Source organism: Rattus rattus, chromosome 14 (genome assembly GCF_011064425.1).
Source record: "Rattus rattus isolate New Zealand chromosome 14, Rrattus_CSIRO_v1, whole genome shotgun sequence".
Taxonomy (NCBI): Eukaryota; Metazoa; Chordata; class Mammalia; order Rodentia; family Muridae; genus Rattus; species Rattus rattus.
This window is the reverse complement of record NC_046167.1, coordinates 46,698,405-46,717,080: the sequence shown is the minus strand read 5'-3', so window position 1 is coordinate 46,717,080 and position 18,676 is coordinate 46,698,405. Positions and strand designations below refer to the sequence as shown.

Here is an 18,676-nt window from a genome sequence, read left to right as displayed (position 1 = left end):
TCTGGGGCAGAAATATTTTCTAGGGGTAGAATTCACATCAGCATTTATCAAGTAGAGATCGATATAACAATTGACAACTTAACTTGGATGCCTGTTATGTACTTGAAATAAGCTGAAGGGTATATATTGATGTCTTGATTCATCATGATCATGAGGCTTTTCACATTGACTGAAGTTCAAGAGTCATATGATAGTCAGCTTTATTCCTCGTGTTACTTCTTCTTGCCTCCTAGCAGTGTGTTGCCCTGGGGATGGTTCAATGTCCTACATAAGAGGTGGGATATTTACTGGGTGTAAGACTGTGTGAAGAAGGCAGGCTCTGCCAGTACTCTCCAGAGATGCCACTGTCTTTTCCTCAACCACGCCTCTGTGAGTAACTCTATATGACAGAAACATATTGTTATTCATACCTGGTCAGGACAAGTAAGAGTAGAAAAAGTTGAGTTGTTTCTAATTACTACTCTAGAAAACAAATAAATCACACATTCTTGGAACAGTGGTTCTGAAAAGGAGTTTTCCTTCTTGGAGACATGTGGGTATGTCTAGAAACATTGTGAATTTTCTTAAATGATCAATATAATAAGAAGTGTATTACTGTGTAGTAGTAAGAGCAAGTGTTCTATTTTTATGTTCTCAGATGACCAGGGCAAAAGTGATCAATCCCAAAAGCCAGATAAGACATTTGATTGGAATGAGAAAAAAAATTTATATTAAATTTATAATTACTATAGAGGAAGAATGAAACATGGTCTGTTTTCTTCATTTCGGTATAGATTCTTGACTTGAATGAACTTAATCATATTCTCTAATGTTGGGCTTATTACACAAAGGTAGCAGATGAGTATCTAGTCATACATCTTTGGGATTGTTATTCCAGCAAAATATTTTCCAAAAAATTCCAAAACAGGAGATGATGTATTAATTACCTTGTCTTCTTCATAAAATTTCTAAGTAAATGAATTATAATCAATATGAATAATCATGCATATTGAATGGATTTTTGACGTTAAAAACTAAAAAAGTAGTAAGATTAAGTCCTCATATTCTGCTTAAACTGTGAATATCTTTTATATCATAAATAGTAGCAAAGTACATGTACTTACTGTACATGATGTACTAATTTCAAAAATTAAAGAAAAATGAAATTTTGGTGGAAGTGATCATTGAAAACCAGCACAAATTCTTACAATATTGAACTAGTAGGCAATTAATTTAATCTCCAATTGTATGAGAATTTCAGCATTTTTTCTAGTATTTCTTTCAAAATGAAGGAATTCACTAATTTTTAACATCATATACCTATGCACATGTAACTATTGAATTTCATTTTACAGTGAAAGATTCTTTTACCCTACCACTGAAACACAGTATCAAATCTTATAGGAATAGGCACAGGGCAGAGAAAATAAAACTTCTTTTGATAATTTTGCATAAAGGCTCTTGTTTCTATTGTCAGGGGCACTTCTTTTGATGGTGGTGTCAAACCTCCTTTTATGGGATAATGTGGCCTCTGGAACATTGACTAGTCATGAGACTGATGGTGATCCAGTATCCATCAAGGGACTGTTAAATAATGCCACCAGACTGTCTCAGAATATCAGGAACCTGAACATAGTATTGCGCAGGAAATATGTAAGTTCTTCATTTATTTCTGGTCAATTTCAAAAAGCAACCTCCAGTCAAATTGTTCTGTACTTCATCTACATTTATAGTTATTATCAGCCAAATCTTTACAAATGCACAGTTTTAATAAAAATTAAAGCATCAGCTATTGAAAAGTGAAGTAAGAAGAAAGTTTCATGGAATCCCAAATATTTTGGAAGAAATCAATGATTCTTGGGATTTTCTCCTAGTTATTTTTAAATTTTTTAAAATTTCCATTTGTGGCATAAACATCTAATAGACACAGAAGGTGAAGGGCTCTGACATCCTTACCTTCTTCACAGCTCTATCAACATGTTTAGGTAATTCAAAATAATACATCCACTGGAGAAGAAATGTATTGCAGTGAGTCACATGGGATGAATGAATCTAATTTAAATAGTGATATAACAAGTGTGAAACAAAGCAAACAAACAAACTGACAAAACATAAAACATTAGCCTCCTAAATGTTTCAACTCTCAGAGTCATTGTTTAAATAGGTTCAATGGGTAAGTTTTTTTCTATTGGAAGACTTGTTTAGAATAGGAAGGAGTTTGCAGTTTCAAAGTGTTACATGTTCTTGGTTCAGTGTCAGTACATATCAAGGATTAAATAATACATGAGGATTCTTTTCATAACTAGGCACCCAGAAGATGTGTCTCTTTTTGCAATAAATATGCATTAATGTCAAACTTTAACTCACTAATTTTCTTTCTTTTTTCTGTTATCTTATCTCAGACAGTCCATGAAATCTCTCCCCTCCTATTTGGTAGTAATGTAAGTACATTTTTACTTTCCATCCTTCTCTCCCAAAGCCTCCTTGTTAATGACCTTGCTTTAGCTTAACACTGAAAATTAAATTCCAGTTTCAAGAGATACCCTTCCAAGGGTAAAATAAAGTGCCAGCCATTAAAAAGAAGAACAATCACAGGATACCTTCATGAAATCAATGGCTTGGGAGAAATATCATAATCTGTAGGTCTTTATCTGTCTTTTTAAATGGTTGTTTTTATTTAAAAACAATATTTGCACTTGAAACATAATATTTTAATAGTTGTTTTCTGGGAAGAATTATTATCCCGTGACTTTTGCTTCTATGGAGCTGGTCTCTGTTGACATTTACTTTGCATACTGGATAAATCCAATAGAGAAGAAGTGTGTTTCATTGAGTCAGAAAGAAGGAATGAACTGACACTAAATTTTGATAACCCAAGAGGGGAAAAGGCAAACAGCAGCAACCATATATTAGCTTCTCATAGACCCCTAAATACTTGTGTTATATTTACATATGTTTAACGAATTTTGGTGCAGAAGTTATTCACTGGGAAGGCTGGATTATGACAGAAATAGGGTCTGTGATCCTGAGGACTGTATGTCTCTGTTCAAGGCCAGTTAGTAGCACAAAAGGGAGAATATACATGACTTCATTATTTACTTGGGATCTCAGAGACTGTCTCTTTCTGCAAAAACTATGCAGTCATGATGACTCTTTATTCATTAATATTTTGCCACTCCCCTCATCATGATTCATCTAAATTCAGTATCAGGATCTTTTTTTACATATTTCTATTTTCCCTTATTTCAAAAGCCTCCATTCTAATGGTATCACTTAAACTTAGAAGAGAAAGCATCAAAGACCAATTGTCAAGTAACACATTCCCAGGTGTATTATGATCGTTCATTCTGTAGTATAATAAAAGAAAGCCTCTGGAAGTAAAGAGTGAATGGGGAAGCTGGCAAAGACTGATGTTCTGTTTTCTATAACTGTATTCATTTTTTAATTTAGAATCATGCTTTTGAACTATAAGTAACCGTTGTAACTAAGGAAGATCTCCTATATCTGCATGTAGTTTTGAAGGAGACTCTCAACTTTGGCATTTTTCACTTAGTTCACTGCAGATGCCCAAGAAGGCTGAACTGCATGGTAGTCAGTGTGTGTAGGGAAAATAAACAATCCAAATGGAAACCATATCAAGAGGGAAGAAAAGTACTAATTGATTTCAGGGAAGCCTAGTGCTTAGATTTCTTTTTTAGCTCTTCAGTGCTAGAGTTTATTCAGTATGGAGGGCTGGTTGATAAGCAAAAATAGATACCCTCTTCCCGATGACTGCATGCTTATCTATTCAAGGTCAGTAAAAGTGTAAAGCTTCCATAACCGTGACATTAAGAGAACGTACCTCTACATTTGCCATAAATGTGTTATTATCGTCTTTCAAATTGGTTGCTCTTTCCTCATTCCCTACCTACCCTTTTTCAAATGTGTAGGATTCCTGGAAACACATTCAATTCTACACTGAAGGTGATTAACAATTTTAAATAATACCTTATTAATAGTATATTTAAAGTACATTTTTAACATCTACTGATCAAAATGTAAGGATTAATTAATATTTTATTGATTTTTATTTTCATTTTGCCTACTATTTTCTAAAAATGTTCAGTTTGCTTTATCTAATTTTATCAAACATGTCACATTTTCAGTCAGGATTTATGATTGTCACTGTATGGTATGAATGTTTAGATTCTCTTGTAACAGAAAAAAAAACACAGTTTTAGAATGCCTAGGTAAAAGTATATGCATCATTAGAACAAACAGGAAACAAGAAGTTAATAAATGTAGGTACCAAATACCACAATAATCGGCCCAGATTCTATAGAAAAATGATCTCTAAGACATTTCATATTGTCTAACTTTGTTATTTTTAACTTTCCCATTTAATATTGAAAAAACTTAAGTAAATAAGAAAAAAGAAGAGAGTAAATAAAAGCATAATAAATAAAGTACAGAATGGGGATGGACATTTATATGACAGATAAAATGAGATTTCAAACCAATTAAGAGGTTTCAACATGTTTGTGTTGTTAAGTCTTTAATCTTAGATTTCATTTTTATAAAGCATATATGTTGAGTATATTAATATTCTGGATAAAATTTCACTGACATATATCTCTATTTTGGTTAACTGAATGCTAATTCTGACATATGCAGATACATGACTTTCACGAGCATCTGGAGTTCGTGGTCAAGACTCTCACCTCCTGCCACAATTATTCCATTAAAACTCCAGAAAACTTGGATAAAGCTCGACAGATCCCTGTGAGTATTTAGCTTGAATATTTTTTATCTAAGAAGCTGAAGCAGTAAACTAACATTGTTTTTTTTTTCATGCTGCCAGTTTTTGTAAGTTGTGTAACACATGTGGAAATCATACCGACACGGAAATGGAGTAGTAACGAACAAAGACTATATGCTATTGATTTCATAAACAAAGGAAATGTTAAGTAAAATTATAGAAAGTCCTTTAATACTCGATAAGACGTTTTAGTTTAATGATATCTCACTACTAGAGTTAACTTAATAAGGGCAAATGTCACTTACTGACTACCATGTTCAGTTTTCTTGATTTTCATAACTCTTCTTCTACTTGTGTTTCTTACATATTCTTGCCTGCATGAGTTCTGAGCTTTCTTCTACGTCTTAACTAAAGGCATCTGAAGAAAAGAGTGCTCATAAGCACTGTGAAATGCTCCTGAGAGTAACTTATATCCTCAGTTTTAATGAGGAGGTCTACATATCAGTGCAGCTCTAATTATAATTGTGTCACCTTTCCTTATGATATGATACTTATTACCAAATGATCGTATTTAAACATCTTGTAGTAATAGACAAACTGAAGGAAGAAAAGATTTATATATATATATATATATATATACACTTTCAAGATACTCTACAAAGTACTTTATTAACATTACTACAAATACGCACTTACAAAAACTAGCCGAGGTAATGTGACTAGGGATTGGAAAGGTATATGGAACTTGTATCTTTCATCACAACAGGTATCTCAACAACTCAAGTCCTCATTCTTACCCATTATGCAATGATGATCCTTAGGAGACTATATTGCCAACAACTTTGGGTCTGATTTTAACCATCATGTATTTTTCCCACTTCCATCACAATGTCCACTCATTTCATTGTCTCTATGATAGCTGGAGATATCAGTACATATAGCCTTTTTACTCAAGAATAAATTTCATGTAAGATCCTGGAAAGCACTGCCAAGTCAAAATTGCATTGTTATTTTTATTCATGCTATTACCAAGTACAATGACATTCCATTTTTTTCTGTTATTCTTTGCTTATATGTTCCAACAAATGGTTTACTCTATTAGAGGTAAGAAGAGGGAGGGCTCTAGACTGAGGAATCTATACTTATCAATGCCAAATTGACTTTATGGAATATATTTACTAATATTCTAAGATAACCTAAAATATAAGTAAGACTGTGAACAATGTAGTTCATTTGTGTGGTGAATGTAAGTTAAATGTTTTGTCATTTACACAGTGAGTATCTATTTCTCCAGAAGCAAAACATCTACTTAGCCTGAGCAAATTCTTGACCTCCCCAGGATGAAACAAAAAAAAAAAAAAAAAGGTACCACAGGAAGGTCTGATGGCAGAATTGCATATGGAAAGTAATATCAATAAATAAAATAATAATATGAAATAATATATATCTACATAACCTATGTTGATGGTAAATTATAGGTTTTATTTTACTTAATTAGTCTACATTATTTTTATTCCCCAAACCTTTCTGCTTTCCTATAAAAATATCAAATGGATATTTATTCCAGTCTGTCTCATAGAAAGCAAAACTAACTAATCCTTTTTTTATTTACTTATCATAATGTAATTGATAAAATGTGGCTGCTTAGTTTAAGGACTTTCCAAAGGTGATCCTCAGTAGAGTGTGGGCTTGGAATGAAACTTCTAAAAATCTACTGAACATACTCAGAAGTATTCCAGAAACGCATGATGACGTCATTTCACTCGCCAAAGATATTGAAACAAAATTGGCAGAGCTTTCTGAATATATCCAGACTATACTTAGCTCGGTGAGTAATGTTCTCTCCTTCTACTTTTTTAAATAATAAATGATGTGACTTCTGCAATGGCAATTAAAATTTGAGGTGTTTCACTTGCAGATATTCTCAGATGTAAAACATACAGATTACAGTTTAACTTTTCACAGTTATTTGAACAGTACCTCTTTCTCTGAGCAGAATGAAAAATTTCTTCACCAGATACTCTTAACAAAATTACTACTTGCTGATCAGCATTCTTATATACCATGGCCAAACACAAGTCTATGTTTAAGTATAAAATCCGGATCCTCCATCTTCACAGTAATGAAAAGATAAATTTTACCTGAAGTCAATTAAATATAAGAAAATGTGTACAGGAGTCTTGATTTTACTTGGTGGTGCCTGACATATATATATATATATATATATATATATATATATATATATATATATATATAGTATTGCATGCTAGAGATGTGAAAAAAATCTACATACCTGTGATTTAGTTTCATATTATTTTACTTTTCTTTGTTATAACATGTTTTCTTTTTTCTTAATTTTTTAAAAATTTTTTAAAAATGCATTTAATACAATATACTTTGATCATATTCTTCCCCTTTCCTAACTACTCCAAATTCTCCGTACCACTTTATCTACCAAATTCTTTCTCTCCCTTCTTTCCATTTACCTTTTTAAAACAAGAAATGTGACAAAAGGGAAAATATAAAAACGAAAACAGAGGAACAAAGAAAGAAAAAGTTAACCAATGAGACAAAAATATCCAATGAAAACAAACAATCCACCCACACAAACCAGAAAATCCCAGAGAGTATATTTTGTGTAGACTCCTGGTTTTGAGGCTTGACCCAGTGTATGGTTGAAATACCCAATGATATTCTTCTGGAAGAAACAGATTTCCCTTGCCCCTTTTATTTTGGTATCAATTAGAAATAACTTTTTGGTTAGGGATAAGACTTTATGTCCACTTCTTATTCTCAATGATAGCACTTTGTGTGGTTTGAATCTGTGTAGGTCTTGTGAATGCTGTCAGAGTCTCTGTGAGATTATTCATGTATCATTCCTATTGCATGTTGAAACTGCTGGTCCCGTTGACTCACCTACCGTCTGTGTTTCTTATACAATTTTTACCCTCTCTTTCTTGTTGATATTGGACCTTTGGAGGTAGTGGTGGGATATTAAAGACATCCTATTTAGGGTTGAGTGCTCTAGAATCTCTTACTCTCAGCACATTTTTCAGTTGTCTGTCTCTTTTTAAATTATTATGTACTGTCAGAGAAACCTCAGACTTGAGAGATAATCTGATCTATGGGCATCACAATATTTCTCTGCTAATTTTGCAGAATAATAATATTCTTTACTTTAGGTCAATGATCTTTGTAGTCTTAGATTCTAAGTCATACTAGCAGTGTCAGGTATGTGTTCAATCCAGTGGAGTGATGCTAATACCAAATCAAAAAGTGGATAGTTACCCCTCTCAAAACATTTTTGCCATCATTTTATCAGTATATCTTGCAGGCAGATATACTAAAACAGATACCTTTCTGCAAGAAGTTCCGCAGTCTTATCTTTTGTCTAAATGTAATTTGACATCTAATTTACAAAAGGAAAAAAACTAAAATAAGCTCTACAAATAATAACTGACTGATTTTAATTTTGATTTTAGATTTATGGACCAACAGAAGATGTAGATTACACCATCTTTTCCGGTCTTGAAGACTTAAGATCATCTCATGATGAGTTTCGCATCTTTGCTCTTTGTAAATTTTCCTATTGCTTACGTGATGATATACGTATGATTGAATTATATTTGGAGCTATTGGAGTGTGTGAAAAATGTTAATGTTGATATGTGCTTATCCAACTATAGCAGAGATGCTTCTTGATGCTGAATCATTTTAAATAATCTTAATTTCATAATTGTGAAGGTATGGTTGTATATGATGGGTGTCTTTAAAAATATGATGGATGTCTTTAAAAAGAAAATAAATAAATAAATAAATAAGAACATATATGTGTGTTAATGTTTACAAATAAATTTGCTAGTATCATTTATTCATTTTATGCTAATTGTATTAATAGCTTTATGAGGTAGGAAAGACAGATAATCTACAACTTGCATCAGATTCACAGTAAATTAATAATAATGGTGATAGTTATTAGTATAAAATATTAATCGACAATTGAATATATTTCCATGCTATTAAGTATGTGGGACTATTGGCATACTGAAAGAAAATAATTCAGTTTGATAGATCCTAACTTATTGCCCTATGCTATAGTCAGACACCCATCAGGTCTGCCATGTTCTATGGCTCAATTGGTAAGATTTTCCACTAATATACAAGTCATATGTACTCACTACAGCTTTCAAATGTGTCCCTAAGTAGTTCAATCTAGTCTTATGAACCATGTCCATGGCTTCCCAAGCTTCAGGTTAGAACAGTATTCACATCCTGTGTACATGACCAGCTTCTCTGTCCATCATCCATGATCACAACATCCTATGACATTATATTATGTCCAGGTACAGCAAGGCTGTCACACAATGTGCTCTGGACAGAGCCTACAATCTCTTCTAAGAGACACATCCATAGAACGTCCAGTACAGAGGTCAATGCTAGTAGCAAACCACCGAACTAAGAACACTACTCTCTTGGGGGGAATTAGAGGAAGTACTGAAAGAGTTGAAAGAGCTCGAAACCCCATAAGAACATCAATGCCAACCAACCAGAGCTTCCAGGGACTAAGCCACTACCCAAAGACTATACATGGACTGACCCTGGACTCCAACTGCATAGAGAGCAATGAATAGCCTAGTAGAGGCACCAGTGGAAGGTAAAGCCCTTGACCCTGACAAGACTGAACCCCCAGTGAATGTGATTGTTGATGGGAGGACGGTAATGGGGGAGGATAGGGAGGGGAACAACCACATAGAAGGGGAAGAGGGAATGTTAGGGGAATGTTGGCCTTTAATAAAGATGGAAAAAAAAGAAAAGATCAGTGGCAGAGATGATATAAGAGGTATCTAGCTTCTAACCTGCTTATCGGAGTATATCATCATACCATTCACTGGTCATAAGAAGAGATGGTTACTATATATTGTCACATTTCCTTTCTGGTGGCATAATTTCCCCATAATTATCTTAGGCTTAAGGACAGTAATGTCATTTTCAACTTACTTATTAATAGATTAGCTACTAAAACTTATTTAAGAGATGACTGCTTAGAACTCAGAGTTTCAGGGGCTGGAGAGAAAACTCAGTGGTTGGGATCTCTGGCTATTCTTCCAGAGGTTCTGCGTTCAATTCCCACCAACCACATGGTGTCTCATAAATCTCTACAATGGGATGTAATGCCCTTTTCTAGTGTGCAGGCATATATGCAGGCAGAATATTGGATACATAATAAATAAATCTTTTAAAAACCCTCAAAAAAAAGAAAACTTCGATAACCTAAAAAAATTCTAGCAGCTGACAGAACTCAAAATGGATTGGACCAGAAAGGAAATTCCTCCCATCACATAATAGTCAAAGCATCAAATACCAAAACAAAGAAAGAATATTAAAAGCAGTAAGGAGCTCTCCTCCAGCTGAGCAAGATGCCCAAATGAAAGAAGGCCAAGGGGAAGAAGGTGGCCCCACCCCCAGCCATGGTCAAGAAACAAGAGGCCAAAAAGGTGGTCAATCCTTTGTTTGAGAAAAGGCATAAGAACTTCGGCATTGGGCAGGACATACAGCCCAAAAGAGATCTCATGCTCTTCATCAAATGGCCTCACTACATCAGGCTGTAGCGGCAAAGAGCCATCCTCTATATGTTGTTGTAAAAATATAAAAATACAGTTTCCTCTTGGGCCAGGGATGTGGGCAGGGGTGGGCAGTATTGGTGGTCTCTTCCGCTCTGCAGTCTCATACTTATGGTCACTTGATTTTTGACAAAGAAACCAAAACCACTCAATGGAAAAAAGATAGCATTTTCAGCAAATGGTGCTGGCTCAACTGGAGGTCAACATGTAGAAGAATGCAGATCAATCCATGCTTATCACCCTGTACAAAGCTTAAGTCCAAGTGGATCAAGGACCTCCACATCAAACCAGATACACTCAAACTAATAGAAGAAAAAGTGGGGAAGCAACTTGAACACATGGGCACTGGAGAAAATTTCCTGAACAAAACACTGATGGCTTATGTTGTAAGATCAAGAATCGACAAATGGGATCTCATAAAACTGCAAACCTTCTGTAAGTCAAAGGACACTGTGGTTAGGACAAAACAGCAACCAACAGCTTGGGAAAAGATCTTTACCAATCCTACAACAGATAGAGGGCTTATCTCCAAAATATATAAAGAACTCAAGAAGTTAGACCGCAGGGAGACAAATAACCCTATTAAAAAATGGGTTCATTCAGAGCCTGCCCCACATGTGGCCCACACATACACAGCCACCTAATTAGACAAGATGGATGAAGCAAAGAAGTGCAGGACGACAGGAACCAGATGTAGATCTCTCCTGAGAGACACAACTACAATACAGCAAATACATAGGCGAATGCTAGCAGCAAACCACTGAACTGAGAATGGGACCCCCGTTAAAGGAATCAGAGAAAGGACTGGAAGAGCTTGAAGGGGCTGGAGACCCCATATGAACAACAATGCCAAGCAACCAGAGCTTCCAGGGACTAAGTCACTACCCAAAGACTATACATGGACTGACGCTGGGCTCCGACCTTATAGGTAGCAATGACTATCCTAGTAAGAGCACCAGTGGAAGGGGAAGCCCTTGGTCCTGCCAAGACTGAACCCCCAGTGAACATGATTGTTGGGTGGAGGGCTGTAATGGGGGGAAGATGGGGAAGGGAACACCCATATGGAAGGGGAGTGGGAGGTTAGGGGGATGTTGGCCCAGAAACCGGGAAAGGCAATAACATTCGAAATGTAAATAAGAAATACTCAAGTTAATAAAAAAATGAAAAATATAAAAATAAAAAGTACAGTTGTCTTTTACCCTGCTAGGTCTGCGCTGCAGTGCCCCACGCTATCAGCTAGATATCTCGTCGGAAACAGCCCAGCCACACACTTTCCTACACTCAAACCCTCACATAAAAGAACACACAACACAATAATCTTAGATCCAATTGATAAGATATAATTGCCCACTTAAACATACAAAGCCCAATACCATCCATATCTTGAGAACATTAATAACAACCTGTAAATACAGAGAGCAGAATCTTTTTTTTTACAATTTTTTTTATTATTATTATTAACTTGAGTATTTCTTATATACATTTCGAGTGTTATTCCCTTTCCCTGTTTCCGGGCAAACATCCCCCCCCCTCCCCTTCCTTATGGGTGTTCCCTCCCAACCTCCCCCATTGCTGCCCTCTCCCCAACAGTCTAGTTCACTGGGGTTCAGTCTTAGCAGGACCCAGGGCTTCCCTTCCACTGGTGCTCTTACTAGGATATTCATTGCTACCTATGAGGTCAGAGTCCAGGGTCAGTCCATGTATAGTCTTTGGGTAGTGGCTTAGTCCCCTGAAGCTCTGGTTGGTTGGCATTGCTGTACATATGGGGTCTTGAGCTCCTTCAAGCTCTTCCAGTTCTTTCTTTGATTCCTTCAACAGGGGTCCTGTTCACAGAGCAGAATCTTAACATCACCTGCCATCTTGTCCTGCCATGGCTTCTCTGCTCTCTTCCTCCTTTCTTTTCCTCTCTCCCTTTGTCTCCTCCTCTTCCTTCATACTTCTCTCCCACCCATCCTTCCTTCTCCTCCAATGACAGGCCTCCTTTTATCCTGTACCTGCCCCTCGCCAGTACTTTACAAATTCAATGGAGAGGTGGTTCTGGTGAAGTCACCTGAGGTCTGAGTCCTTGACTAGGCAGCTGTCCTTGGGGCAGTGGAATTAGCATCAAAATACAGTAACTTCAGGGCAAACCACAGCATCTATAGGTGGCTCAAAGTACCTCCTGCTGTCAACCAGTTCATCCAGGTGCTGGACAGGTAAACAGCGATTCAGCTGCTTAAGCTTGCTCACAAGTACAGGCCAGAGACAAAGCAGGAGAAGAAGCAGATGCTGCTGGCCCACGCTGAGAAGAAAGCTGCTGGCAAAGGGGACGTTCCAACTAAGAGACCACCTGTCCTCCTAGCAGGGGTCAATACAGTCGCCACCTAGGTGGAGAACAAGAAGGCTCAGCTGGTGGTGATTGTCCATGTTGTAGACCCCATTGAGCTGGTGTTTTTCCTGCCTGCCCTTTGTTTGGGGTACACTACCGCATCATCAAGGGAAAGGCCAGGCTCGGGCACCTGGTCCACAGGAAGACATGCAGCACTGTTGCCTTCACACAGGTTAACTAGGAAGACAAGGTGCTCTGGCTAAGCTGGTGGAAGCTATTAGGACCAATTACAATGACAGATATGACGAGATCCGCCGCCACTGGGAAGGCAACATCCTGGGTCCTAAGTCTGTGGCTCGCATTGCCAAGCTGGAAAAGGCAAAGACTAAAGAACTCGCCACTAAGCTGGGTTAAATGAACACTTTAGTTTTCTGTACATAACTATAATTACAAAATTTAAACAAAAAAGCAGTAAGGAGGAAATGTCAAATAACATATAAAGGCAGACCTATCAGAATTTACACAAGACTTTTCAACAGAGACTAGAAAAGCTAGAAGCTGGAAAGATGTTATACTGACCCTAAGAGAACACCAATGCTAGCCCAGGCTACTAAATCAAGCAAAATTCTCTATTACCATAGATGGAAAAAACAAGATATTCCATGATAAAACCAAATTTACATAGTATCTTTCCATAAATCCAGCTCTACAAAGAATAATAGATAGAAAACTCCAATAAAAGGATGGAAAATATACCCTAGATGTATGAAGAAAGTAATCTTGTAAAAAATAAACCCAAAGGAGATAGCCACACAAATATAAGTCCACATCTAACATCAAAAATCACAAGAAGCATTCACTATTCCTTAATATTTCTTAACTTCGATGAACTGATTCCTCAATAAAAAGACATGGACTAACAGACTGAATATGTAAACAGGACCCAGTATTTTGAGTCATACAGGAAATGCATCTTAGTGAATAAGAGAGACACTACATAAGAGGAAAATGCTGGGAAAAATATTTCCAAGCAAATCGTCCCAAGGAAAAAGGTGGAAGAGCCATTCTAAAACCCAATTAAATAGACTTTCAACCAAAACTTATCAAAGAAAGATAAGGAAGATCACTTTGCACTTATCAAAGGAAAAATCTAAGATGAACTCTCAAATCTGAACATATATATGCTCCAAAGGCAAGGGCACCCCCATTCATAAAAGAAAGTTTACTAAAATTCAAAGCATAGATTGCACCACACACAATAATAGTATGAAGTTTCAGCACACCACTCTTTTCAATGGACAGATCATGACAAAGGAAACTAAACAGAGATAGAGTGAAACAAACATAGGTTATGAACCACAATGTTTTAACAGACATCCAAAGAGCATTTCATCTTAAAACAAAAGAATATACCTCATGGTACTTCTCAAAATCTGACCAAATAAAAGGTCTTGAAACAGGCCTCGATACAATACAATACAATACAATATAATACAATACAATACAATACAATACAATACAATACATACAATATGAGGAGATTGAAATAATTCCAAGTATACTATCAGATCACCAGGGTCTAAGACTGGTCTTCAATAACAACAAAAACAATAGAAATCCCACATGTAAACTGAACAGTACACTACTAAATGAAAATTTTTTCAAGGAAGAAATAAAGAAAGAAATTAAAGACATTTTTGGAATTTAGTGAGAATGAAAAACAACATAACCAAACTTATGGGCTTCTATGTTAGCAGTGCTAAGAGAAAAACTCATAGTTCCTAGTGTCTCAAAAAAATGGAGAGAGCTTACATTAGTAGCTTGACAGCACACCTAAAAGCTTTAGAACAAAAGGAAGCAAATACACCTAAGAAGAGTACAGAGCAGAAAATAATCAAACTCAGGGCTGAAATCAACCAACTAGAAACAAAATGAATTATACAAAGAATCAAGAAAACCAGTAGCTGGTTTATTGAGAAATCAATAAGTTAGTTAAACCCTTAGCCACATTAACCAGAGGCTCACAAACAGTATCCAAATTAACAAAATCCGAAATGTAATGGTAGACATAACAACAGAAACTGAGGAAGTTCAAAAAATTATCAGATCCTATTACAAAAGTTTATCCTCAACAAAACTGGAAAATCTGGAGGAAATGGACAGTTTTCTAGACAAATACCAGGTACCAATGTTAAATAAAGATCAAAGAAAAAACTTAAATATTCCCATATCCCCTAAAGAAATGGAAGCTTTCATTAAGTCTCCCAAACAAAAGAGAACCCAGGATCAAATGGGTTAATTTCAGAATTCTACCAGACCTCCAAAGTAGACCTAATACCAATACTCTTCAAAGTATTACACATACAACTGAACAAAGAACCTATAAAGAGAATTTCAGAGTGATTTCTCTCATGAATATCAAAGTAAAGATACTCAATAAAATTCTTGCAAACCAAGTCCAAGAACTCATTAAAATGATCATTCACTATGATCAAGTGTCCTTTATCCCAGGAATGCAAGGATGGTTGAATATATGGAAAAGCATCAACATAATCCACTATATAAACAAACTGAGGAAAATAAAACATGATCATTTCATAAGATGCTGAGAATGCATTTTGCAAAATTCCACATCTCTTCATGGTAAAATTCTTGGCAAGATCAGAAATTCAAGTTCTATACCTAAACGTGATAAAGCAATATAGAGCAACACAATAACCAACATCAAACTAAACTGAGAGATAGTTGAAGCAATCCCACTAATATCAGGGACTAGGCAAGGCTGCTCACTCTCTCCCTACCTAATCAATGTATTACTTGAGGTCCTAGTCAGAGTAACTGGACAACAAAATGAAGACAAAAGGATACAAACTGGAAAGGAAGCAGTCAAAATTTCACTATTTGCAGATGATATGTTAGAAAATGTAAGTGATGCTAAAATTTCCATAAGAGGACTCCTACTGATGATTAATAACTTCAGCAAATTGGCTGGTTATAAAATAAAGGCAAACAAATCAGTAGCCTTCCTCTACTCAAGGGATAAATGGGTTGAAAAAGAAATTATGGAAATGACATCTTTCTCAATAGCCAATCTAATATAAAATACTTGGTATTACTCTAACCAAGCAAGTGAAAGGTCTGTAGGACAAGAACTTCCAGTCTCTGAAGGAAGAAATCAAAGAAGACCTCAGAAGATGCAAACAAATCCCATGCTCAATGATTGGCAGGATTAATAGAGTAAAATTGGCAATTATGCTGAAAGTAAATGACTGATTCAATGCAATCCCCATCAAAATTCCAACTCAATTTTTCATAGATTTAGAAAGAACAATTTGAAAATATATTTGGAAAAGCAATAAACCCAGGATAGTAAAAACTACTCTCAACAATAAAAGAACTTGTGGTGAAATCACCATCCCTGCTCTCAAGCTGGATTATAGAGTAATCATAATATAAACTGAGTGCTATTGGTCCAGAGACAGACAGATAGATCAATGAAACAGAGTTGAAGATCCAGAAATGAATCCACATACCCATGTTCACTTAATTTTTGACAAAGGAGCTAAAACTATCCTGTGGAAAAAAGACAGCATTTTTCCAAAAATGGTGCTAGTTCAACTAGAGGGCAGAATGTTGAAAAATGCAAATTGACCCATTGTTATTTCCTTGTACAAAGCCTGAGTCCAGGTGGATCTAAGACCTCCACATAAACCCAGATACACTGTAACCAATAGAAGAGAAAGTGGAGAAGAGCCTCGAACTCATAGGCACAAGGACAGTTTTTCTGAACATAGCACCCGTGGCTTATGCTGTAAGATCAAGAATCAACAAATACGACCTCATAAAATTGCAAAACTTCTGTAAGAGAAAAGACACTGTCAATAGGACAAAACAGCATCCACTAGATTGGGAAAATATCTTTACCAATCCTATATCCAAAAGAGGGCTAATATACAATATATGCAAAGGATTCAAGAAGTTAGACTCTAGAAAATCAAATAATCCTATGGGTACAGAGCTATACAAACATTCTCAACTGAGGAATACTGAATGGCTGAGGAGCACCTAAAGAAATGTCCAATGTCCTTATTCATCAGGGAAATGTAAATCAAAATAACCCTGAAATTCTACCTCACACCATTCAGAATGGCTAAGATCAAAAACTCAGGTTTCAGTAACTGCTGGTGAGTGTCTGGAGAAATAGGAACACTCTTCCATTGTTAGAAGTTTTCAAGCTGGTACAAACACTTTGGAATGCAGTCTGACTGTTCCTCAGAAAATTGGTCATATTACTACCTTAGGAGCCAACTTTACCACTCCTGGGCTCACATCAAAAATACGCTCCAACATGTAACAAGGACACATGCTCCACCATGCTCATAGCATCCTTATCTATAAGATCCATAAGTTGGAAAGCACCTATATGTCCTTCAACAGAGAAATGGATATAGAAAATTTTGTACATTTACACAATGGAATAATACTTAGCTATTAAATGCAGTGAGTACATGAAATTATTAAGCACATTGATGAATCTAGAAAATCATCGTGATTGAGGTAACCCATTCACAAAAGAAAACACGTGGCATGCACTCATTGATAAGTAGATATTAGCCAAAAAGCTTTTAATATCTTAGAAAAATTAACATATCATATGAAGCTCAAGAAGAAAGAAGACCAAAATGTGGATGCTTCATTCCTTTTCAGAAGGGAGAATAAAATATTCATGGGAGGAAATATAGGGACAAAGAATGGAGCAGGGACTGGAGAAAATGTCATCCACAGATTGCCCCATCTGGGGATCCATCCCATATGCAGCCACCAAACCCATTCATTATTGCTGATTCCAAGAAGTGCTTGCTCAGAGGTGCCAGATATGGGTGATTCCTGAGAGGCTTTGCCAGGACCCTACTGATACAGATGAGGATGCTTGCAGCTCACCGTTGGACTGAACAAGGGGACCCCAGTGGAGGAGTTAGAGAAAAGACTGAAGAAACTGAAGGAGTTTGCATCCCCACTGGAAGAACAATAATGTGAACTAACTAGAACCAACCAAATCTCCCTGGGAGTAAACCACCAACCAATGAATACACATGGAGAAACCAATGACTCCAGCTACATATGTAGCAGAGAATGGCATTATCCAACATCAATAGGAGGAAAAGCCCTTGGTCTTGTGAATGGTCATTTCCCCAATGTAGGGTAATACTAGAGTGTTGTGTTTGTGATGAGTGTGTGGGAGTGGGATCATCCTTAGCAGGAGAAGAGTGAAGGGGTATAACATTTGTAATGTAAATACATAAAATACCAAGAAAAATAAAATGAAAAAAGTGAAACTCTTCAAGCTGACCTAGATCTGTTTGTTTTCCTTAATTGTAAAAGTCAAATCAAAGAGGTAAGTTTCTTATAAAATATTTTTACCATTGTTTTGTAAATAATTTTGCTAATTATGATGAAAGAACACAAGTTGTTGAGTGAAGCTGTCTGTGTCTTCATCACACTGCTGGAGAACTAGAGAGAGGGGGAATCTCAGTATGCTACTTTGACACTTAAATTTATAGTAGATATAACTGAAATATTAGATGGTAATTGAAGAGCTGTTCTATTTTTTCCTAAGTGTTAACATTATTTACTACTGTGTGTGTGTATGAGTATGTATGTATGTATGTATGTATGTATGTATGTATGTATGTATGTATATACGTATGTATATGACTGGCTAGCAAATAAAATAATTTATTTCATATGTAATTTAAATTTATTACTTAAATATTAGAACACGTTTTCTTAAATTGTGTATATTCATCAATCCCCTCTTATCAATGCTAAGGAAGCTATTCTTAATAGGATGCCAAAATTGTAAAAGCTTGCAGTGATGAATCACATGTCAAAAATATTGTTTTACATATACAAATTGGGAGTTGGAATGCAGGGAGAGAATCTTCGAGGAGTTGGGAGAGGATAAAGTATTACTATAATATAATGTCTGGAATAACATTTTCAATAAAAAGATAAATTTCATCTTATAAAA

The 18,676-nt window shown here is 35.8% G+C and overlaps 1 protein-coding gene across 1 annotated transcript; it reads left to right on the top strand.

Moving 5' to 3' along the window:
- The first annotated feature begins 311 nt into the window (after positions 1-311).
- Positions 312-8,587, top strand: LOC116883871 (prolactin-7A2-like). Its single transcript, XM_032885137.1, has 6 exons — positions 312-369; positions 1,457-1,632; positions 2,382-2,420; positions 4,633-4,740; positions 6,366-6,545; positions 8,200-8,587. Exons 1-6 carry the CDS (start codon positions 339-341, stop codon positions 8,416-8,418), a joined length of 753 nt encoding a protein of 250 aa, XP_032741028.1. The 5' UTR covers positions 312-338; the 3' UTR covers positions 8,419-8,587.
- Positions 8,588-18,676: the final 10,089 nt, after the last annotated feature.

What these genes read in the sequence shown, in the direction of transcription:
- LOC116883871 (XM_032885137.1), top strand. Translation starts at nt 339, where the DNA reads ATGCCACTGTCTTTTCCTCAACCACGCCTCT. An exon ending in TTTTCCTCAACCACGCCTCT is followed by an intron (nt 370 to 1,456) that starts GTGAGTAACTCT and finishes TTCTATTGTCAG; the next exon opens with GGGCACTTCTTTTGATGGTG. An exon ending in ATAAAGCTCGACAGATCCCT is followed by an intron (nt 4,741 to 6,365) that starts GTGAGTATTTAG and finishes GTGGCTGCTTAG; the next exon opens with TTTAAGGACTTTCCAAAGGT.